The sequence below is a fragment of the Plecotus auritus genome, assembly GCF_963455305.1.
Source record: "Plecotus auritus genome assembly, chromosome: 14".
Taxonomy (NCBI): domain Eukaryota; kingdom Metazoa; phylum Chordata; class Mammalia; order Chiroptera; family Vespertilionidae; genus Plecotus; species Plecotus auritus.
In genome coordinates this window covers 4,474,991-4,499,622 of record NC_137780.1, presented here as the reverse complement: position 1 = coordinate 4,499,622, position 24,632 = coordinate 4,474,991, and the positions used below count along the sequence as shown (strand labels likewise).

Genomic DNA, 24,632 nt, shown 5'->3' with positions numbered 1-24,632 from the left:
CGGGGGGGGGGGGTGTCCTTCAGACCAGCCTGCACCCTCTCCAATACAGGACCCCTTGGGGATTGGGCCTAAACCGGCAATCGGACATCCCACTCGCAATCCAGGACCTCTGGCTCCTAACTGCTTGCCTGCCTGTCTGCCTGATCACCCCTAACCACCTCTGCCTGCCAGCCTGATCACCTCCTAACTGCTCCCCCCTGCCGGCCTTGTGGCCCCCTAAATGCTCTCCCCTGCCAGCCTGGTGGCCCCCTAACTGCTCTCCCCTGCCAGCCTGATTGCCCCTAACTGCCTCTGCCTCGGCCCCGCCACCATGGCTTTGTCTGGAAGATGTCCGGTCAAACTAGCATATTACCCTTTTATTAGTATAGATATTTTTATTGATTTCAGAGGGGAAGGGAGAGGGAAAGAGAGAGACAGAAACATCAATGATGAGAGAGAATCATCGATCGGCTGCCTCCTACATGCCCCACACTGGGGATCAAGCCCGCCACCCAGGCATATGCCCTGGGCCAGAACTGAACCCGGGGCACCCTCCAGTCCACAGGCCGACAACTCTATCCACTGAGCCACACCAGCCAGGGCTCAGTCGGATTCTTAAAGAGGCACTGTGTTCAGACAGAATGGACGTAGCACAGCACATCATTAGACCCATCAGAGCAAAAGATGAGAGAAGAACATTTACTAACAACGCGACTGATATGAGAGCATGGAAGTGGACATCCGGTGGGCGGAACCTGATTCTGAGTGACAACCAGCTGCCCAATTATCGAAGCCCTAGTTTTGGGGACTGTGAAATGGATCAACTGAAGAAAACGGAGGGGGCCGCTCCCTTCGGACGCCATCGTCCATGCAATAACCTCATGGTTGGCAACATAAATCCTACTTAGAAAAGAGGGACGTATAAGGAGCTCTGCTTTAGGGATATGAGTAACGTCTCCATTTTACCCCGAGCCCCACCGCCTGCCCCCCAACACGGGTGGCTTACGTTTCACGCTCTGACTACCAGGCGAGTGGCTGCTCTCTGGAGAGAGAGAGAACAAAAGGAGAAAGGGGATTTCCAGTTCTGGAGGGAAGATAATGCGTCTGTTTGGATGAGAATTAAGCTTAATCGCTTGTCCCAGATGGGGAACGTTTTATCCAATATCGGGCCCCAACGCAAAGCTCTCTGGCTCTCTGAAATCAAAGTCCCTTGTCATTTCAGATGGGGGGGCGGGGTGACAGAGTAGGAAAACTTCTCTGTCGTTACCATTTATTTCCCTCTCACCCTGAGAAAGCAAGTCCCAGCCTCTTTCTGCTCATCGTCCTTCACAGTCTGGCAAACAGCTTCGCTCCTGACTTCATCCCACATGGGAGCTGCCGGCTGTTTCTGTTATTACTGAGCTGATGGGCTAATCGCAGCCCATGACGCCAAAGCCAGATGAGGCAGGGAGGAAGCCTACAGCGGAGAACAACTCTGGTCCGGCCGGCGTGGCTCCGTGGTCGAGCATCGGCCTATGAACCGGGAGGTCACAGTTCGATTCCTGGTCAAGGGCACATGCCCTGGTTGCGGGCTCCATTCCCAGTAGGGGAGCGTGCAGGAGGCAGCCGATCCGTGATTCTCTCTCACCGTGGATGTTTCCATCTCTCTCTCCCTCTCCCTTCCTCTCTGAAATCAATGGAACATTTTTAAAGAGAATTTACTCACACGTCTTATTGATCACAAGAAATTCAACTTGTAAAATGTGACGGCCATCTTTCTACGCTTCTGAGTGAATTTTTGAAACCGTTTACAATATTCTAGCCCTCACCGGTGTGGCTCAGTGGATAGAGCGTCGGCCTGCGGACGGAAGGGTCCCGGGTTCGATTCCGGTCAAGGGCATGTACCTTGGTTGCGGGCACATCCCCAGTAGGGGGTGTACAGGAGGCAGCTGATCGATGATTCTCTCTCATCGATGTTTCTAACTCTCTCTCCCTCTCCTTTCCTCTCTGTAAAAAAATCAATACAATATATTTTAATAAAATAAAATATTCTGTAATTCTTGGAAGAATTCCGATGGATTTTTTTTTAAATTGAGCCCAGTTCTGGGAGGTTTTGCACCATCCCTCTTCCCGGGGCTCCCTCGGCCCCTCTTTCACGCTGTCAGTTTTTCCAGTGATTAATTTCGTAAGAAACGGCTTGCTTTCCTCGCGGGCATGGCCATGAGTGATGGCGTCCTGCCACCTCCAGAGTACTTCCTCTTCTTTGAAGCCGCCATATGTTTCACAGCCCAAGAGCGCGCTGCTCACCCGGGACATCGTCGTGTGTGGTGCGTCTGACTTCGGAGGTTTTCGTGGCTCTGGGGAAGGAGCGAGGGCCCGCGGATAAACGCTTCCCTGCCCTGGCTGCCTCGCTGCCCTGGGGGGGCCCACGGCGTGCTTTGTACTTGGGGATGGCCATCCTGCCTCATCCACGTATTCTCTCCCCAGATCTGTATATAATGGGGGAGGGCTGGTCACTGTAGGGAGGGCAGTTCTAAGCCAAGGCACAACAATTGGACGTTTTTATTTTTTATATAGACACGTATCTGTTTTTAATGTTTTTAATTGATTTTAGAGAGGAAGGGAGAGGGAGAGGGAGAGAGAAACATCCGTGATGAGAGAGAATCATGGATCGGCTGCCCCCTGCACGCCCCACACTGGGGCTCGAGCCCACAACCCGGGCATGTGCCCTTGACCGGAATCGAACCCGGGACCCTTCAGTCTGTAGGCCGATGCTCTATCCACTGAGCCAAACCAGCTAGGGCTACATATATATATATTTTTTAAATATGTTTTATTGATTTTTTACAGAGAGGAAGGGAGAGGGAGAGAAAGTTAGAAACATCGATGAGAGAGAAACATCGATCAGCTGCCTCCTGCACACCTCCTACTGGGGATGTGCCCGCAACCAAGGTACATGCCCTTGACCGGAATCGAACCTGGGACCCTTCAGTCCACAGGGGGACGCTCTATCCACTGAGCCACACCGGTTAGGGCCATATATTTTTTTTTATTGATTTCAGAGAGGGAGGAAGAGGGAGAGAGAGATAGAAACATCAATGACGAGAGAGAATCATGGATCGGCTGCCTCCTGCATGCCCCACACTGGGAATCGAGCCTGCAACCCGGGCATGTGCCCTTGATCAGAATAGAACCCAGGACCCTTCAGTCCACAGGCTCTATCCACTGTGCCAAACGGGCCAGGGCCAATGTGACGTTTACAGCGTGGCGGAAACCATCGAGAGGTGCCTGAAGACCTACGGACTTGACATCATTAAAAATTCATGCACCAGACATGCTCCTGATTCCACATGCTCACATCGAATGTCATTTTATTTCTCCTCGGACATTATACTTCCCAAGTCTTCACAACCCATTAACGATGGACTGCGTTCTTTGCTTTCAGATTTAGTTGTAACCAAACCTTTTTATTCTGTTTTAATTTGCCAAAACGAGGTTAAACTTTTGGTTATTTTAGCCCATTTTTCCCAATATATATATGTTTACTGATTTCAGAGAGGAAGGGAAAAGAAGAGAGAGAGAGACACATCAATGATGAGAGAGAATCATGGATCGGCTGCCCCCTGCACGCCCCACATGGGGATCGAGCCCACAACCCCGGCATGTGCCCTGACCGGGAATCAAACCATGACCTCCTGGTTCACAGGTCAACACTCAACCACTGAGCCACACCGGGAGCCATGTTACTGCACTAATCATTTTGTAAGAAAAAATACCCAGTGTTGAAAAGGCTGGATCGGTCAGACCAGAGGTCGGCAAACCACGGCTCGCGAGCCACAGTTTGCCACTCTGTTGACTAATGAGTTTGCCAACCGCTGGGTCAGACCAACTGAACCTGAGCAGTCCTTTTGGAAGGGGGCCGGAGAACTACCTCATAATGTCAGAAGCAGAAATAGAACCGGGGGGGGGGGGGGGGGGCGGCGGCCGTGGTAAGACACGGTCATGGCGCTCCGGTCGCCGTGACGGCTCTGTTCGGTAGGGAAAGCGCGCTGCACCCTGGCTGGGAGCCGTAAGCCCGGGACATGGGCGCTCACGTCGGATGTGGGCCACCCTCCTGTCCTGACAGCTGCCTACCCTCATGGAAAGACTGACAGCCTCGAGGCCCACACGACCTAGCCCCGGAGGCACCCGCTCATTATGTACAACCCCAGCCCCTAGGGCAGGGGTGGGCAAACTTTTTGACTCGAGGGCCACAATGGGTTCTTAAACTGGACCGGAGGGCCGGAACAAAAGCATGGATGGAGTGTTTGTGTGAACTAATATAAATTCAAAGTAAAGGAGCGGAGGGGAGAGCAAGAGAACCCTCCGCTCTTTCGGCTCCGCGGGCCGGATAGAACAGCTGAACGGGCCGGATCCGGCCCGCGGGCCGTAGTTTGCCCACGGCTGCCCTATGGCCTGTAATCTGGCCCCCAGGGTGCCTGGCGGCGCCCGCCCTCCGCGACACCCCCACCCCACCCGCATGACCTGTCACCTGTCACGATTCTCCCGTGCCTCCTGTCCCACGCCTGTCATTCCTGCTTCCCCACGTAATCCTCGTCCTTCCACCCAATATAGGCAGCTGGCTTATGGGGGAGTGGGGGCAGAGCAGATGTCTGTGGGTGCCCTGCTGCTCTCCACGCTGCCGGCAGGATCGGAACACACGCTCATCTAGGACTCAGCCCTGTCTCTGCTGAACTGGCTCGAGTCGTGGCCGGCAGCGTGGACTCCTGCCGGGGCTGTCTGCTTACAACAGAACTCCCACCCCCGGAAGCATGAAGCCCTCAGGACAACGAGGCTCCGAGCCGCAGCCAGTAACCTCGGGAACACAGCCGCCGGCCCGGGGCCCACCGAGAGAGTGAGAGAACAGCCAGGCCTCCGTGCTGTTCCAGCTCCAGGCCCCGAAACGCAGCCGAGGCGGACAGAGCAACGCCACGGCTGACCTCGGGACCTGCTGCGATGACCGATGGCCCCCTGGCGCCGACCCGTCGGTTGGGTGGAGACCGTGACCCTGGGGGGACACACCGGGAGAGCGGATCACTACTCCACCCGGAAAGCCCCGCCTTTGGGAAACAGATACAAACCGTCAACCGGGGTCCTCAAACGACGGCCCGCGGGCCACATGCGGCCCGCCAAGGACGTGGATCCGGCCCGCCGGGTGCCGCTGCCTGTCCTGCTTAGCAGCCGACGCGTCCCGGGCCCGCAGTGCGCATTGGAATTTGTTCATAGTTTTTTTTTTTAAACTATAGTCCGGCCCTCCCACGGTCTGAGGGACAGGGAACTGGCCCCGTTTAAAAAGTTTGAGGACCCCTGGAAGACGAAGCAAGAGGTCGGGCCTGGCCCTGAGCCGTCATGGACAAGTTGACTCCTCTCCCGGGTCCCCGCTCCGGAGCCTCCCACCCGCCCGCCCGCCCGCCCGTCCTCCTGGCTCCCTGAAGGGCAAATGCGTGTCAGCCGGACACCGCCAGCCATCGCTCCCAGACACGACAAAATCCTGCCATTTATTCGCACAGGCAACCCCTTCGCGTGTTTGTTTTTTTTTTTTTTTAAGCATCTCCTGCTGGGCTCCAGCCACAGCCCCTGCGGGAGTGTGAACACATCTACCGTATTTTCCCAAGGGCAGCTGGCAGGGAGTGGGGAAATGCATGGACACTCGAGGGAGGGTCCATTAGAATCCCAGCCCTGGTTCTTCTGTGGTTAAATCTCCCAGCCCCCCCCCCCGCCCCCCCTCCCAAGTCTGCTTCCTTGGTATCCGAGTTACAGTGCGAAGCGAACAATACGGATAAAGCACAATGCAGATGGCCCGCAAGCGCTGGGAAACAGTCATACAGTCACGGGACATCTCAGCGTGATCTTTTGCCCGCAAAGCAGATGCGGCGGACTCAAAACGCTACCGACGGTGTCCACCCCACCCTCCCTCACAAAAAGGCTGAAATCCGCCGTAATTAAAGGTTCCCCGTTCATCTGCCTCCGCATTCGGGGGCTGAGAGATAGATTTAGCTTTTTTTTTCTTTTAAATATATTTTACTGATTTTTTTACAGAGAGGAAGGGAGAGGGGTAGAGAGTTAGAAACATCAATGAGAGAGAAACATCGATCAGCTGCCTCCGGCACACCCCCTACTGGGGATGTGCCCGCAACCAAGGTACATGCCCTTGACCGGAATCAAACCTGGGACCCTTGAGTCCACAGGCCGACGCTCTATCCACTGAGCCAAACCGGTCAGGGCAGATTTAGCTTTTCATTCCATTTCTCGGCACCTCCAATTGCTCAGATGTCAAGCGAGTCCTCCGGAAGTGGTGAGGACACTGGTAGGGACTAACGCATCCCCTTCGGCCCCTCTTCACCGACGGGAATCACCCACCCTGGCGGGAGCCAACGGACTCAGCGACGATTTCTGTCTCCCTGTGCCCACGGGCGCTTTGGCATATTCACTCCCTTTCCATCACACCGTTCTGTCTGCTGACACCCCAACCTGAATATCCGCTTCGGACGACGCAAGCATCTTCCGTGAAAGACCATCAAACGTATCACCACTCTCCCTGAAAACTGGAAAATGAATTTTTTTAATGTTTTTAAAAAGATGATCCAAGCCGAAACTGGTTTGGCTCAGTGGATAGAGTGTCAGCCTGTGGACTGAAGGGTCCCAGGTTCGATTCCGGTCAAGGGCATGTACCTTGGTTGCGGGCACATCCCCAGTGGGGGGTGTGCAGGAGGCGGCTGATCGATGTTTCTAACTCTCTATCCCTCTCCCTTCCTCTCTGTAAAAAATCAATAAAATATATTTAAAAAAAAAAAAAAAAGATGATCCAAGCCCGGCCGGCGTGGCTCAGTGGTTGAGCGTCGACCTGTGAACCAGGAAGTCACGGTTGGTTCGATTCCTGGTCAAGGCACGTGCCCGGGTTGCGGGCTCGATCCCCAGTGTGGGGCGTGCAGGAGGCAGCCGATCCATGATTCTCTCTCACCATGGATGCTTTCTCTCTCTCTCCCTCTCCCTTCCTCTCTGAAATCAATAAAAATATATTTTTTAAAAAAGAAGAAGGTCCAAGGTGTGGGTCTGTAACGAAAAATAAAGATTATCTGGCCCTGGTAAACAAATATTTCTGGTATATTCCTAAAGCCACCACGCTGGACTCCGCAATGAAATGAAGGAAGCATATGAACGGAGCTTTGACCTCAATGGACTTACAATCTAGCCACAGACGCCGGACATGGGTATTGTCAGCACCCAGAAAGCAAGCTCGGCGGTGATGAGTCACTGCAGGTACCCTTCGTCACACCAAGACGGCCTCCTATGCACCTGAGTCACACCCCAAATTCCTGAGGCTGCAGAACCCCTGGCAGGAATGAGACACTGTGCGACTGTGCCCGTCGTCAAGATCAGAAAGACATGTGTCGAGGGCCGCAGGTGAACCAAACAGAAGAGTCCGGGGCCCTGATCACCAGGAGCTGCTGATCCAGCCCTGACCAGCCTTTTTCTCCTGAGGCCGCGTTCTGCAACCCTTGCTGGAAGTCAAGGTCGGGTTTTCTTGTTTGTTGGTTATTTTTTAAAATATATTTCTATTGATGTCAGAGGGGAAGGGAAAGGGAGAGAGAGAAAGAGAGAAGCATCCATGATGAGAGAGAATCATGGATCGGCTGCCTCCTGCACACCCCACACTGGGGATCGAGCCCCCAACCCGGGCATGTGCCCTTGACCGGGAATCAAACCGTGACCTCCTGGTGCATAGGTCGAGGCTCAACCCCTGAGCCACACCATCACGGCTCAAGATCTGCTTTCAAGCACACTGCACATAGCTCATTGCTTGAACAGTCTTCCTTTAAAATGTTTTATCGGAGATAAAAGCGTCTGCGTGTGGTACACACGTGCCTATGCGTGCATTCCTTTGGGTTTGCTCTGCATTTAAACCTGAGCATAGAGCTCCCCCTGACTTTTCAACTCTCAAAACCCAACCAGTGACAGCAAGCGTGTGCGCTGTGGCCCAGTTTTATTGCATTTCAACAGATAAAAGCTTTCACTGACTAAGGAATTCGTTAGTCGTTTGTGTTTTGTTTTTTTGTCCCCCACCCTCTCCCCGGCCCAAGAGTGTTCATTTGGTTCACGCACAGCCAAGTCACCTCCGATTGGTTACAAATCCGCTCCAGGCCACCACATGGGGAAAGGGTAGCTGATCCAGCAAAATCCAAGCACAAAACCCAGACGCCTTCACCACGGTAATGAGCCATCTGCAATGTAGCATCCGCCCCGGGAACAATCTCTCGTCCCATTTGTTTATGTTTTATTCATCGCTTTCCGCATCCTCAGTGAAGTGACAGGGATGACATTCAGGAAGTCCTGCACAGCTCCTTTTTAAAGAGATACTACTGGCTCTCCAGAGCTCAGTGGTCCCATGGGAATGCTGCTGCCCTGAATGGGTCCACATTTGCTCACATCTCCTTTATTCTTAGACTAGAGGCCCGGTGCACGAAATTCGTGCCCAGGTAGGGTCCCTAGGCCTGGCTGGCGATCAGGGCCGATGGGGCCTTCTGGCTGCCGACTGGGGCCTCCCTTAGTTCCACGCCGCCCCCTGGTGGTCAGCACACATCATAGTGAGTAATCGAACTCCCAGTCTCCCGGTCGAACTCCCGAAGGGACTTTGCATATTAGCCTTTTAGATATAGATAGATAGATAGATAGATAGTGCATTCCCCATGTTGTACCCAAAACTGAGTGGGGATCATAAGAGAGATTTCATCGTTCTCATTGTTTATCCAATTTTAAAAAGTCCATAGCAGAACTTCAGCTGAGGTACACAGTGCTCATTCCCACGGTAACGTGAGCCACACTGTTCCTCAGGACCAGAAGTTGTACACCAAGGCTCCAATGGGCAGGCTCTCACGACACATTTGACAAAAACAAGGCTTGGGTCCTAGCTGGTTTGGCTCAGTGGATAGAGCGTCAGCCTGCGGACTCAAGGGTCCCAGGTTCGATTCCAATCAAGGGCATGTACCTTGGTTGCGGGCACATCCCCAGTGGGGAGTGTGCAGGAGGCAGCTGATCGATGTTTCTCTCTCATCGATGTTTCTAACTCTCTCTCCCTCTCCCTTCCTCTCTGTAAAAAAAATTAATAAAACGTATTTTTTTAAAAAAAACAAGGCTTGGGGGAAAGTGGAAAAGAAAAAGCAGCTCTGAGTTGAGCCAACTTAGGGGTGTCCGTCACTAAAAAGACATGGTAACGCCCGGCCGGCGTGGCTCAGGGGTTGAGCATCGACCTATGAGCCAGGAGGTCACGGTTCGATTCCCGGTCGGGGCACATGCCCGGGTTGCAGGCTCCATCCCCAGTGCGGGGCGTGCAGGAGGCAGCTGATCCATGTCTCTCTCTCTCATCATGGATGTTTCTCTCTCTCTCTCTCCCTGTCCCTTCCTCTCTGAAATCAATAAAAATATATACATTTTTAAAAGGCACAGTAACAGTTACCACCCTAACTCTGTGAAGAGACCTCTGTCGACACAATTTAGGAAGCCTTTAAAACCAAATTTACTCATAGTAAAATGGCACACCTAGTTTCTGCTGGCCAATTTCAAATCTAGCTACGTAATACCCCCAGCCTTTTCTTCTTTCGAAATAAGCGTACTTTGTAAATAGAGTCACTGTTAGTACGTGTGTCTTTCGTTTTCCTAGGAAACAACATGTATGTAGGGACCATGATAGGCTATGCGTGACCTCTGCTCTCCAGAAACCTGGAGTTTCTAGGAAAAATGCATGGGCACACCCATAAACACACATACGTACACACACACACACATACACATACACACCCTTTGTATGTCACTTCATTGAATCTGTACCATTGATCAGCCTACGAGATGGAAATTATTCTTCTCCTTTTACTGGTATCCAGCATCGCATAGATTTTAAATCTGCATTTGCTTCTTAGGATTCTATTCTGCGTGTTAGAAATGGAATTGCCATAAATGCTTTACTGTTTTTTTTTTCTTTAAGAAGTAAGATTTTTACTTTATCAATTTGGACTGGAGTCTTCTGAGACAATCCCTCGGGGAGCCAACCTCAAGGTGACCTTGGCGACGCTTCACGAGGGGCCTGGGAAAAGAACACGAAACGCTAACTCCTCCGCGGGGGGGGCGTTCTGGCCTCGCCTACATCGCTCCTGGGGGAAAGGGAAGCTCTCAGAACAGCTCACGCACAGAAGAGCCACTTCCCGGCCTTTTCTCGGGTCTCCTGGAACCAGCCAGCGTTCATCCGCGATTGTCAAGCCAGAAAACAGAGCCAGGGAACCAGAGGAAGACAACCATTCAACGGGGCAAGTTCCCAAGCCGCTTGCCAAGGGACCGCTTGCTCCCCATCACCAGGAGGCCGTGAGCAAATCCAGGGAGAGGGGGGGGAGCGACAGAAAAGGGAAGGATCGCCTGGGATCGCAGAACAAAAGCCGCCAAGTTCTTCTTCCCCGTTTGCCAAGGCTCCTGGCAAACACTCCTCCCGGGGCGGCCGTGTGTGCGCGTGGGATCCAGGCCGCGCTTCAGGGACCTCCACGCGGAGCCCCGCCCGACCTGCCTGGCCACACAACACCATCGATCTCATGAATATTTCAGCAGCGACAGCGGAGGCGGCTTACCGTGGGCGGCCTTCCTGCGGTCCAGCTCCCGCTGCAGCCGGCCGTGATCCGCCTTCACACCCCCCAGCGCGGCGACATTCCTGGCACTCAGCCCCGCCAGCCGGGCCAGGAGTCCCTCCAGGCCTTCCCTCTCCGAGGTCAGCGCTCCGATCTCCTCTGCAAGCTCCTTGGCCGTGGAGAAATGGTTTCCTGCAGCACAGCGTGGAGGGAAGGAGGGGATGTCAGCTTCACGGCATCCCCACGCGTGAAGGATTTATTGTTTTTTTAACATATTTTTTATTGATGTCAGAGAGGAAGGGAGAGGGAGAGAGAGAGAGAAACATCCATGATGAGAGAGAATCACCGATGGGCTGCCTCCTGCACGCCCCCCACTGGCGATGGAGCCTGAAACCTGGGCGTGTGCCCTGACCGGGAATGGAATCGTGACCTCCTAGTTCATAGGTCGACGCTCAACCACTGAGCCACGCCGGCCGGGCTGGACCAGGTTTTCAAGCAAGAAATGAAACAGGAGGGGGGCACCGATTGCGCCCCCAACTGAGCCACCAGGCAAAAACATGCCCCAGCGTGCCACTGCCTCCTGGGAACGGTTCAGAGAGAAAAGACGTCCAAACACACGTGGGAAGAGCTCACGCAGACACGAGGGCCTGTACTGAGGGGTCTCTGGGAGCACAGTCCCAGACCCACCTGCAACTCAGCGCGAACCCGAGACCAGGGCCCTCGATCAGACGTGAACGGTCAGTGACCAAGCCCCGGGCCCTGCCCGCAGCCTGAGGAACACGGCTGGGAAATGCATCGTGGGAGCCGTGCAGGTGTTACACACGCTGAAGGGGCCCAATTCCCAGAAAGGCAGTTAATATCGGAGCACGAGCCATCGGCATGCTACGCCGCCCTCGGCTGATATTTCAGACGCGTTCTGGCCTCAGTCCCCAGCCCGAGGCCAAGCTCGCTGATTGCGGGAACCCCCAGAGCCCCACGATGGAAATCGGAGCAGTACAGACGCTGACTCCTGAAGAGAGGCCCATCAGGGACCCGGTGACCCCAATCTCCGCGACTCTAATGGGCCCGCTCCTAGACGCCCCCCGAGGGTTGGCGCGGAGATGAATGTCCCGCCTTCGCCATCACGCTACACAGATGCTGGCCTTCTCAGCAGCCGGGGGAGCGAGCGCACGTAGGCATTCATGTTGGGTTTTTTTTTTAATATATATATATATTTTTTGTATTGATTTCAGAGAGGAAGGGAGAGGGAGAGAAAGATCGAAACACCAATGATGAGAGAGAATCATGGATCGGCTGCCTCCTGCACAACCCCCCTCCCCCAAGCCACTGGGGATCGAGCATGCAACCTGGGCATGTGCCCTTGGCCGGAATTGAACCCAGGATCCTTCAGTCCACAGGCCGACGCTCTACCCACTGAGCCACACCAGCCAGGGCTCACGTTGGTTTTTTTAAAGCCCCTGTTAAGATAGTCTTTTCTACAAATAAAACTGAAGAGCTCTAGGCATATGCTAAAGCCAAAACTGATTTTAGCCACTCTGTTCTGTCTCCCTTTATCCTCAACGGGTCTCAGTTTAAATATTTCCCACCATCACCACCACCCCACACAGATTCTTGCCCGGCCATTGTGGCTCAGTGGTTGAGCTTCAACTTATGAACCAGGAGGTCACGGTTCAATTCCCCGTCAGGGCACATGCCCGGGTTGCAGGCTCGATCCCCCCAGGGGGGGGGGGCGGGGGTGTGCAGGAGGGAGGCGATCCATGATTCTCTCTCATCAATGACATTTCTATCTGAAATCAATACACATATATTCTTAAAATAAATAAATAGAAGAGGTGAGTTCCCAGCCCGATTATTCAGGCCACACCGATTTCCTCAGCTGATCGAAGAACTACACAGAAAGCCCCAGGCCCCAAATGCAAGACACCATCCCAAGCATTTCTCCTGGGATCTCACAAGAGATTCCTCGCACGGCAGAGAGGGCTGGCTCCGCGGCCTGAAGGACCTACCTCCTCGCTTGGGCTTCACAGAGACACGTCCACCTGTGCTCCCGGGAAGGACGCAGGGATGGAGGAAGGCAAGGCCCCAGCTCGCAGTGAGGCTGTGCTCACTCGCCCTGTCTCCCTCTCGGCCGATGGGGCCGTAATTCCCAGGAAATGGCTCGTGACGCCGTGAGGAGCTGGCCCCCACGCTCCCCTTTCACGTCCTCCCGCTTGTAAGTAATCCGCGTGGCTGCGCCGGGAGCCAAATTGCTCCTGAGCTGCCAACGGTACTTGTTTAACGATGTGAAGACAGAAGCTGCCAGAGTATCTTCCTTCTTTAAAGCCACAGGAAGCCCAGACGGGTAACGATGGTACCTTTTGTTAAAGGTTTACGGCTCTGCCGAAGCGGAGGAGGATCCAGACGTCACACCTGGACGCCAGCCCAGTAACTGAGTGAACTTAACCAAGGGGTACCCCCGGGCCTCCAACCGCCCCCCCCCAATCTGTTCCCCGAGGCCCCAACCTGTACCTGTCCCACCGACGTAATATAGCTGTTGTGAAATGAAATAAAACAATACGGTGGAATGTGTAAATGATAGAGTCAGAAACTTGTGTTTCCAACCTACTAATTAATGGAGTAGTTTATCCCTTAATAACTACCAGATTAAAGAGGGATCCCCTGAGAATCTCCAACACCCTATCATCTACGCCTGGACGTTTAAACTGGGCATCACCTTGTCCCATGTTATCACTCTTCCCCCGATAACAGGGGTGGGGGACGTCTGGCCTGCGGGCCTATAAGGCCTGAGAAATCATTTGGTCTGGCCTCCCGAGGCATCAGGGGTGAGTTAATTAAATGTTTGCAGGCTAATTTTCAAGTTGAGAATATCGTATGGCCCGCGGATGATGTTATAAATATCCAGATGGCCCTGGGCAGGAAAAGATTCCCCACCCCTACTCTACAGGAAGGGGCTGACCCCGTCCAGTCACCCTCACTGAGCTTCTATAGGTACACAATGCCACAGAAACGTTGGCTAGAATGACACTGAGCACCTGCAGCCTTAAACACTTTAAAAAAAAAAAAAACAGAAAGTGTCCCAAATGGCATGGCTCAGTGGATGAGCATCAACCTATTCAGGGGTCCTCAAACTTTTTAAACAGGGGGCCAGTTCACTGTCCCTCAGACCGTGGGAGGGCCGGACTACAGTTTAAAAAAAAAACAAACAACGATGAACAAATTCCTATGCGCACTGCGGGCCCGGGACGCGTCGGCGGCTAAGCAGGACAGGCAGCGGCACCCGGCGGGCCGGATCAATGTCCTCGGCGGGCCGCATGTGGCCCGCGGGCCATAGTTTGAGGATGCCTGAACTAGAAGGTCACAGTTCAATTCCCGGGCATGTGCCCTGACCGGGTTGCAGGCTCCATCCCCAGTAGGGGGCGTGCAGGAGGCAGCTGATTCATGATTCTCATCGTTGATGTTTCTCTCTCTCTCTCTCTCTCTCTCTCTCCCTTCCTCTTTGAAATCAACAAAATAGATTTTTTAAAATATTTTAAAAAAAAAAAAAGAGAGAGAGAGAAAAGGAACAGGAAGTGGAAGTCCCAAATAGGATACCTACACAGACAACTTCCTCACTCTCTGTGCGCGGCTTACCCATCCCTTTGTAAGGAGATCTCGCTGCCCATCTATTCGTGGGTCTTAGGGGAACTCCCCGGAAAAGCTCTGCGGGATCTGAGTGTGACCACGTCCCAGGCAGAATGTCCGTCACGGACAACACACGGACAGCTGTCACCGGTGCACCCCGGCCCCCTCACTGAGCATCTAGCAGGCGTCCTCAAACGACGGCCCGCGGGACACAGGCGGCCCGCCGAGGACATGGATCCGGCCCGCCGGGGGCCGCTGCCTGTCCTGCTTAGCAGCCGACGCGTCCCGGGCCCGCAGTGCGCATAGGAATTTGTTCATAGTTTTTTTTTTTAAACTATAGTCCGGCCCTCCCACGGTCTGAGGGACAGTGAACTGGCCCCCTGTTTAAAAAGTTTGAGGACCCCTGATCTACAGGCACATAACGCCGCGGAAACGTCGGCCAGAACGACACAGAGCCCGTGGCATCTTAAACTCTTAAAGAAACGGCGTTTCCGGTCACCAGAGCTGGAGGTGGCCGGCTGCGCAGCCGTTACCTGACACGGCGAGCATTTTGGCCTCCAGCAACGCCGGGAGCTGGGCCTCGATCTCGTGCAGGCTCCTCCGCAGGGAGCCGCACAGCCTCTGGGTCCTGCACACCTGGGGGCAGACACACACCTGAGTCCTCGGGGACAGCTGAGAAGGCAGCCGAGCGCGATCTCTTTGGGAAACGGCGTGGGGAGGCCTTACCTTCGCACTGATTTCTTTCAGGGACCAGTTGAGGGGTTCCACCCTTTCCTGGAGGCTGGAAGAACGAACGAAAGAGAGGACCTTGGTCTCCTGGGAGTCACTGTTCTGTCCCACCCCATCCAGGACGCTTGAAAGCACTGGCCCCCACCCCGTCGGCTCACTGGCTGCAGAACAGAAGACACCCCCCACCCCCATCGGCCCACTGGCTGCAGAACAGAAGGAAAGACACCCCCCACCCCCCGTCGGCCCACTGGCTGCAGGACAGAAGGAAGGACGATGCCAAATGGGCGCCCTCTGGCTGTGGAGTTCATATGCCGGCGGGAAACGGACTGACCCTCCTGGATGATGCTCTGCTTAGGCCACCGTTAAACTCCACAGGGCACATCTACTGACCGGGGGGAAGGGGGGGAACACCCCAGATATTCTCCTGGCGACAGAGGGTTAAAATTCACGTCCCTGCCCTAACCGGTTTGGCTCAGAGGATAGAGCGTCGGCCTTCGGACTGAAAGGTCCCGGGTTCGATTCCGGTCAAGGGCATGTACCTTGGTTGCGGGCACATCCCCAGTAGGGGGTGTGCAGGAGGCAGCTGATGGATGTTTCTCTGTCATCGATGTTTCTAACTCTCTATCCCTCTCTCTTCCTCTCTGTAAAAAATCAATAAAATATATTTTTTTAAAAAATTCACGTCCCTGCAACTACCTTCCAAACACGAAGGTCTACGCAGGATGGCAGTTCATAGGCAGGTCCTGAGCTGATCTGTTTGGGGACACAGTGCCATCCCACAAATCCGTGCCGAGCACCTGCTGTGTGTGGCAGTGGGGAGAGCGCACAGGAGATGCACAAATTTAAAGTATATCCACCTATGCCCGGACCACATGGCCCAGTGGTTGAGCTTCGACCTAGGAACCAGGAAGCCACGGTTTGATTCCCCACCAGGGCACATGCCCGGGTTGCAGACTCGATCCCCCGTAGGGGGCGTGCAGGAGGCAGCCGATCCATAAGTCTCTCTCATCATTGGTGTTTCTCTCTTTCTCTCTCTCTCTCTCCCTTTCTCTCTGAAATCAATAAAAACATAGTTTTAAAAAACAGGTGTTGCCAGCCACACTCAAAGACTGATTCATGCCCGGACAGGTGGGTAGTGGGTCCACTTAGGACTCTGGAATGTAGCTGAGCCCCAGGGCAGCATCTTCAGGAAACGCCCAGGGTGCCAAGCACCACCCTCCGGGCTGACTCAACCCATGGGTCTGGGCCAGGGGTGGGCAAACTTTTTGACTCGAGGGCCACAATGGGTTCTTCAACTGGACCGGAGGGCCGGAACAAAAGCATGGATGGAGTGTTTGTGTGAACTAATATAAATTCAAAGTAAAGGAGCGGAGGGGAGAGCAAGAGAACCCTCCGCTCTTTCGGCTCCGCGGGCCGGATAGAACAGCCGAACGGGCCGGATCCGGCCCGCGGGCCGTAGTTTGCCCACGGCTGGTCTGGGCTCAGCTCTGGCTCTTTCCCAGGAAGAACGTCAGCCTCCTTCAGAGACGCGAGCGAGAGCAGGGAGGCAGTGATGCGAATAATTGACTGCGTTGTTTTCTGTTTGACCTGATTTATATTTAATTTATGTAATTTATGCTATATTATGTCTTGCAGTAGATTTACCTGCCTAATTATGTTTTGCTCAGGCTAATGTTCACATTCGCTGCATCCCTGGGGTAGACACGGAATGAATGCAGCAGGGGGGCAGGGAAACATGAATAATCCATGCCCCCTGCCAGTGGCTCGCATGCTATTTTTAGCAGAACTCTATTAAACAAAACTTATTAAACAATATATTCCTATTGATTTCAGAAAGGGAGAGGGAGAGAGAGATAGACATATCAATGAGGAGAGAGAATCATGGATCTGCTGCCTCCTGCACGCCCCCTACCGGAGATCGAGCCCGCAACCCGGGCATGTGCCCTGACCGGGAATCGAACTGTGACCTCCTGGTTCATAGGTCAACACTCAACCACTGAGCCCCACCGGCCAGGCAGGGGATCTGTTATGACTGAGGTGGGGTGTCTGGCCTACGACAGATGATGTCACGTGGACCCCACTCACTCACAGGTCCTTCCGTCACACTGTGGTCCCCAAACCACGATTCCAGGAGCAGAAATACACATTGACAACCACCCAATTAGATGACCAAAATGTCTAGACACAAGAGTTACATGCACTCCAACGGTTAAAACAAATCCCTTGCCTGAGCTGGTTTGGCTCAGTGGATAGAGCGTCGACCTGTGGACTGAAAGGTCCCGGGTTCAATTCCGGTCAAGGGCACATGCCTGGGTTGCGGGCTCGATCCCCATTAGGGGGCATGCTGGAGGCAGTCAGTCAATGATTCTCTCTCATCATTGATGTTTCCATCTCTCTCTCCCTCTCCCTTCCTCCCTGAAATCAATAAAAATATATTTTTAAAAAAACAAAAAAACAAAAAACAAATCCCTTGTTTCTCTCCAGCTTGCATGCTGCCGTGACAAATCATTCGTCTCAGCTCAAACAACACTGAGCCCTAAAAAGACACACATTGTCTCCATAGGGCAGCAGGTGACGGTTTAACACGCACCCCAGACCAAGCTCACACGAGTGGTTATCTTCCTCCCAGGCGGCCAGCCTGGGAATAATCATGGGAAAAATCACGGCGAACGTTTATCGAGCGCCTCCTGTGTCCCAGCACGCTCCTACATCCTTTACGCAGATTCGCGTTTTTAATTCTCGTAACTCTTTGAGACAAGGAAATTCAAAGAGGGATAGAAGGCCCTGGCTGGTGGCTCCTTTGGTTGGATCGTCATCTCCGTACACCAAAAAGGTTGCGGGTTCGATTCCCAGTCAGGGCACATACCTCGGTGTGGGTTCCATCCCTAGGCGAGGCGCATACGGGAGGCAACAGATTGATGATTCTCTCTCATCACTGATGTTTTTCTCTCTCTCTCTCTCCCTCTCCCTTCCTCTCTGAAATCAATAACAATGTATTTTTAAAAAACAAAGAACTGCAGCTCCGTTTGGAAAATATCATACATGAGGGACAGCAGACAAAACCCACCCACACACAGGCCCGAGGGAGCAATGGAAATGTCAGGAAGTCACCAGTACCTCCTTATGGTCTCGGGAGGTCCTGCAGGGAAGGGAATCTGCCCGGCCAGGGCCAGGGTGTCCCTCGCCGCCTGGTGGACCTCCTGCAGCTCGCCTGGGGTCAGCCCGTCCAGCAGGGGGCGCAGGTCACAGTCCCGCCATCGGAGGAGCTGCTGCTGCAGGTCCATCTCCCTTCTCAGCTGCTGGTCCCTCGCGGCCAGCACAGACATCCGGGCCTGCAGGGCTTCCATTTCCTCCTGCAGGGAGAGGAGAGGCGAGTTCATGATGAGCCCTGTGCGTGCTTTGGAGCTGGGTGTTCAAGTCCAAGGCTCTTTCCAGAAGCCAGGCTGCCTCTGATCCACGTTTCCTCACAGCACCCCATTCCTGCCTCCAGGCCCCTGGCCCCCCATTTCTATCTCCAGGCCCCCCATTCCTATCTCCAGGCCCCCAGGGCCCCATTCCTATCTCCAGGCCCCCAGGGCCCCATTCCTGCCTCTAGGCCCCCCATTCCTGCCTCCAGGCCCCCGGCCCCCCATTTCTATCTCCAGGCCCCCAGGGCCCCATTCCTATCTCCAGGCCCCCAGGGCCCCATTCCTGCCTCTAGGCCCCCCATTCCTGCCTCCAGGCCCCCAGGCCCCCATTCCTGTCTCCAGGCCTCCAGCCCCCGATTCCTGCCTCCAGGCCCCCCATTCCTATCTCCAGGCCCCCCATTCCTATCTCCAGGCCCCCCATTCCTGCCTCCAGGCCCCCAGGCCCCCCATTCCTATCTCCAGGCCACCCATTCCTGCCTCCAGGCCCCCAGCCCCCCATTCCTGCCTCCAGGCCTCCAGCACCCCATTCCTGCCTCCAGGCCCCCAGGCCCCCCATTCCTATCTCCAGGCCCCCAGGCCCCCATTCCTGTCTCCAGGCCTCCAGCCCCCCATTCCTGCCTCCAGGCCCCCAGCCCCCCATTCCTGCCTCCAGGCCCCCAGGCCCTCATTCCTGTCTCCAGGCCTCCAGCCCCCCATTCCTGCCTCCAGGACCCCAGCCCCCCATTCCTACCTCCAGGCCCCCCATTCCTGCCTCCAGGCCCCCAGCCCCCCATTCCTGCCTCCAGGCCCCCAGGCTCCAGCAAGTGAAGATTCAGCTTCAAGCGTCCTGACTCTGGGGGGCATATCACCATCCAGAGCTCCTGATTGCCCTCACCGCCCCCCCCCGCCTTAGCTTGGTGCTACCGCTAGGCTTCCGGCCCCTGGGTGACCCGTCCACTGCTCAGGGCCACCTGGAGCTCCCACATGACGCCTGCCAGTCATTCCCAGAGCGTCTGCCTCGCCCAATCCATCCTTACAATCCACCTCCTCACCACTGCTACTCACAGTCCAGCTCGATAGGAATTTCCTAAGCGAGTTCTTTCTGCCTGGGAAGACCTCTCTGAAGGTCAGGATGATAAGAGGTGACAAATCGGCCTGGCAGGCAGGGAGGCGCACGCTAAGGTAACGAGCGCCATTTGAACGAGCCCGAGGCCGCAGGTCGCAACCGCCAGTTTGTAACGAGGCTCCAGCGAGCCCGGCTGTCACCTCCCGCGTGTCTGCCCTTTGCACTCGCGGGGAACAGCCAGGCGCTAATCACCACCCACGCCAAGAACCGCTGCGCTGCCTTTGGCCTAAATGGGTAAGGAAAACGCTTCCTATTTCTTTCTTTTCTTTTTAAATATATTTTTATTGATTTCAGAGAGGGAGGGAGAGGGAGAGATGGAAACATCCATGATGAGAGAGAATCATGGACCGGCTGCCTCCTGCCCGTTCCCTACTTGGGATCGAGCCTGCCACCCAGGCATGTACCCAGACCGGGAATCGAACCGTGACCTCATGGTTCATAGGTCGACGCTCCATCATGGAGCCACACCGGGCAGGCCTGCTTCCTGCTTCTTGACTATTTTTCACCTGCTTACCTGCAGTTGCTGCTTTTCTTGAAGAAGCCGGTCTCGTCTGGTGATGGACGCACACGGGAGGTCCTCAGTGGGGGGCTCCATGCAGAGGGGGGCCTGGATGTCCTCCTCGCCCGCCCTTAAAATAAAACAGGCGTGTTGGTACAGGTATGGGGAAGCTGGGACCCTGGGGTCTACAAGCATGTGAAGAGCAAGAGATTTCACAGAGGGGCCCCCAGCTGTCCTCCTCCTTCGGGGGCCCCAGGGGTGAGGTCCCCAGGGTACGTTTCTGCTTTAATGACCATCCGTCCGGGCTTTTGCGCGGAGCCAGCTTGCTATGGTCGGACCCGCACCGCCCACCACCCAGACCCTCGCCGCAGGCGGTTCTAGGTGCTGATCCCGGAAAACACACCCAATTTTAAAGATCTAGTAAGAAAACAAAGAGTGTAAAATAGCTCACTGATGATATTTTTATGTTCGTTCCATGTTGGAATAATAGTATTTTTTATGCGTTGAGTTGAATTAAATATATTTTTTAATTCACTTTTTTACATGCTTCTTTTTTTAAATGCAACTACTAGCCCGGCTGGCATGGCTCGGTGGTTGAGCATCTACCTAGGAACCAGGAGGTCAGGGTTCAATTCCTGGTCAGGGCATGTGCCCGGGTGCATGCTCGATCCCCAGTGTGGGGCGTGCAGGAGGCAGCCGGTCATTGATTCCCTCTCATCATGGATGTTTCTCTCTCTCTCTCCCTCTCCCTTCCACTCTGAAACCAATAAAAATCTATTTTAAAAAAATAAAAACAAAAATGCTTTCGACTGAAAAAAAGAGGAACCGTTTCTGAGGCTTTACCGGAATCAGGAGAGAACAAAATCATCGTCATCTATGAACATTCCGCAGGAACGGACGCGCTGCCTCCTCCGGCCCCCGAGTCTCGCCTGTTCACACAGCCCCTCGTGCTAGACTGAGCCTCGGGGGACAGTCCTGGGTCCCGGGGCCCAGCCCTGAGCAGGGTCTTAGCAAATATCTCCTGACTGATTTCACAAGTCCGGGTCCCAGAAAACCCAGAACTGGCTTATCGTCGGCGCTCTGCTCCGGAGATCACGCCTCTGCACACGTTTATTTCCAGGCGTGCTCTGCGTGTGCAAATGTTAAGTTTCCTGAATTTGCTAAACAGGTACCATCTGGGCCGGGTGGGGAGCCATTGGAGGAAATCAGCATCTGATTGAAATCAGCAACGAGGAGCTACAGGTGGGTACCTGGGAATTCTCCGTTCTGGTTAATCACATTCATTACCTAACCCACCAGGGAAGCCCCTGTGGTTACCCACGTGCCTCCCTGTCTCTCAGGCTCTGACGCGGGTGCGGGAAAGCGTCCCCAGCCGGCTGAGCGACGCCCCAGGACACACGGCAGCTCCGTAATGAAGCCGGGGACAGGTTTCCGTCTTGCAGGCCTCAGTCCTCTGAGCCCCTGCCTCTTCCTTCCACTGTGCTGTTCCCTTTGTGCTTCACAGTCTCAACGTGTAACCCCCAATGTCGGCACACACCAGCGGCACTGCTCTCAGCGAATCGGGATGTGAAACCAGCCCGTGTCTGGGGCGAGAATCAAAGCAGGAGGGCGGGCCCTGGCCGGTTTGGCTCAGTGGATAGAGCACTGGCCTACGGATTGAAGGGTCCCGGGTTTGATTCCTGTCAAGGGCACATGCTCGGGTTGCAGGCTTGATCCCCAGTGGGGTGGGGGGGGGGGCATGCAGGAGGCAGCCGATCAATGGTTCTCTCTCATCATTTTTTCTTTTTTTTTTAATTTTTTAAAAAATATATTTTATTGATGTTTTACAGAGTGGAAGGGAAAGGGATAGAGAGTTAGAAACATCGATGAGAGAGAAACATCCATCAGCTGCCTCCTGCACACTCCCCACTGGGGATGTGCCCTCAACCAAGGTGCATGCCCTTGACCGGAATCGAACCTGGGACCCTTCAGTCCACAGGCCGACGCTCTATCCACTGAGCCAAACCAGCTAGGGCTCTCTCTCATCATTGATGTGTCTACCTCTCTCTCCCTCTCCCTCTCCCTTCCTCTCTGAAATGAATAACAATATGTATTTTAAAAAATAAAGCAGGAGGGTGGGATGTCAAAACAGCACTCGGGGTGTCTTGGACCCCAGGTGCAGACCTGAGGTGGCTTGCAGGCCCCCATCTGGGACTGCCCACTGCTGCAAAAAAAGATGCTGCCCTTTCTACTTTTGTCTTTTCCCCCAATCATTTAAGGAGGAATAAAACCTGTTTGTAAAATAAGATCCCAGCCTGGCTGGTGCGGCTCAGTGGTCAAGCTTCGACCTATGAACCAAGAGGTCACAGTTCGATTCCCAGTCAGGCCACATGCCCAGGTTTGTGGGCTCCATCCCCAGTGCGGGGCGTGCAGGAGGCAGCCAATCAGTGATTCTCTCTCATCATGGATGTTTCTATCTCTCTGTCCCTCTCCCTTCCTCTCTGAAATCAATTAAAAATCTATATATATAGCCCTAACCGGTTTGGCTCAGTGGGTAGAGCATCAGCCTGTGGACTCAAGGGTTCCAGGTTCGATTCCGGTCAAGGGCATGTTCCTTGGTTGCGGGCACATCCCCAGTAGGAGGTGTGTGGGAGGCAGCTGATGGATGTTTCTCTCTCATCTATGTTTCTAACTCTATCCCTCTCCCTTCCTCTCTGTAAAAAATCAATAAAATATATTTTTTAAAAATCTATATATATAAAAGCCTAAGTGACAGAACGACCGGTCGCTATGATGTGCACTGACCACCAGGGGGCAGACGCTCAATGCAGGAGTTGCCTCCTGGTGGTCACTGTGCTCCCACAGCCAACCTCCCCGAGCCGGGCAGAGGCCAGACAATCCACCTGCAGGGCATGCACGCAAAATGGCTGGAGGCAATCACTGGTGTTGGTTGGTTTTTTGGTTTTGGTTTTTTTGGTTGTTGTTATCCTCACCCGAGAATATTTCCTGTTGATTTTTAGAGAGCGTGGAAGGGACGGGGAGAGGCAAGAGAGAGAAACATCAATGTGAGAGAGACACGCCCACTGGTTGCCTTCTGGGGGATTGGGCCTGCAACCGAGGGACGTGCCCTTGACCGGAATCGAACGCGGGACCCTTGGGTCCACAGGCCGACGCTCTATCCACTGAGCCAAACCGGCCAGGGCCAGAGGATGGTTTTCATCCCTCAGCCAGCAGGACCGTCTGACAGGCTAACAAGGACAGAAAACCGAGCTGCCCTCCACAAGAGGAAACCCACCCCCACCTTCTCCGAACCTTAACCCCCAGGCCCAGGCTCTGCCTGTCCAGGGCCTCTCCCTATCGATCGGTGGGAAGGGCGTCTTAGGGGCAGGACCCACATGGGTCCCCACCAACAAAAGGGCGCTTCCGAGCAAAAGCAGCAGCAGGTCTCCCCAGCTCACCCCTCCCAGCTCTTCCCTCCCCGGGATGAGAGTGGGAGACGGGAGACGGGGAGAGGAGGTGGCCTCCCCAGCACTTACTGCTGAGCGGCCCGGTGCAGGGCGGCCTCGGCCTGGGTTCCCAGGTGGACCAGGAGGCTGCGGAGGGCCAGCTGCCTTGAGGGGAGCTGGAAGTGCAGGCTGCTCTCCTCCTCCTCCTCCCCCTCCTCCTCCTCCTCCTCCTCCAGGTCTTCCAATCTGTGCTTGAACGTCTCCGCTAGAAACACAAAACGATGAGCGAGGAGTGACGATCCATGCAACTCAGAGCAGACAACCCAGGGCCTCCCAGCTCCAGGCCCAGCGTCTGTCCACCGGCCCGTGGTCGGCAAACTCATGAGTCCGCAGAGCCGACTATCCACAGGACAACGATGGACATTTCTTCGGAGAGCCACATTTTTTAAACTTAAACTTCTTCTAACGCCACTTCTTCAAAGCAGACTCGCCCAGGCCGTGGTATTCTGTGGAAGAGCCGCACTCAAGGGGCCCAAGAGCCGCATGGGGCTCGCGAGCCGCAGTTTGCCGACCACTGGGTTCACCCTGATGACACGACCATGGTCACAGGTTCCAGGCCGGGACGTTCATCTCTCAGTTGGTGCTTTTAAGAATCTCCTGTCTTGCCCGGCCGGCGAGGCTCAGTGGTTGAGCGTCAACCTACTAGTATGAGCCAGGAGGGCGCGGTTCGATTCCCGGTCAGGGCACACGCCCGGGTGGCAGGCTCCATCCCCAGTGGGGGGCGTGCAGGAGGCAGCCGATCCATGAGTCGCTCTGCTCGTGGATGTTTCTGTCTCTCTCTCCCTCTCCCTTCCTCTCTGAAATCAATAAAAATATATTTAAAAAAGAAAAAGATAACACTGATGCCGTCATCATGTGGGATTAGTTGAAAATGGAGTCCCTCCTCAATTCTGCCACTCCCGGCTGTCTGACCTTCAAGTCACTTACCCTTTCTCGGCTGCACTTTCTTTCTTTCTTTTTTAAATATATTTTATTGATTTTTTACAGAGAGAAAGGGAGAAGGGTAGAGAGTTAGAAACATCGATGAGAGAGAAACATCGATCAGCTGCCTCCTGCACACCTCCTACTGGGGATGTGCCTGCAACCAAGGTACATGCCCTTGACCGGAACCGAACCTGGGACCCTTGAGCCTGCAGGCCGACGTTCTATCCACTGAGCCACACCGGTTAGGGTGCGGCTGCA

At 54.4% G+C, this 24,632-nt stretch overlaps 1 protein-coding gene across 1 annotated transcript in view; it reads right to left on the bottom strand.

Moving 5' to 3' along the window:
- The window catches only part of DISC1 (DISC1 scaffold protein), an 84,127-nt gene that overhangs the window by 44,081 nt on the left and 15,414 nt on the right, over nucleotides 1-24,632 (bottom strand). Inside the window, 6 exon segments of the mRNA XM_080651099.1 lie at nucleotides 10,608-10,796; nucleotides 14,759-14,861; nucleotides 14,952-15,006; nucleotides 18,072-18,307; nucleotides 19,981-20,095; nucleotides 23,481-23,655. Of these exon segments, the coding sequence (XP_080507225.1) occupies nucleotides 10,608-10,796; nucleotides 14,759-14,861; nucleotides 14,952-15,006; nucleotides 18,072-18,307; nucleotides 19,981-20,095; nucleotides 23,481-23,655 (873 nt within the window).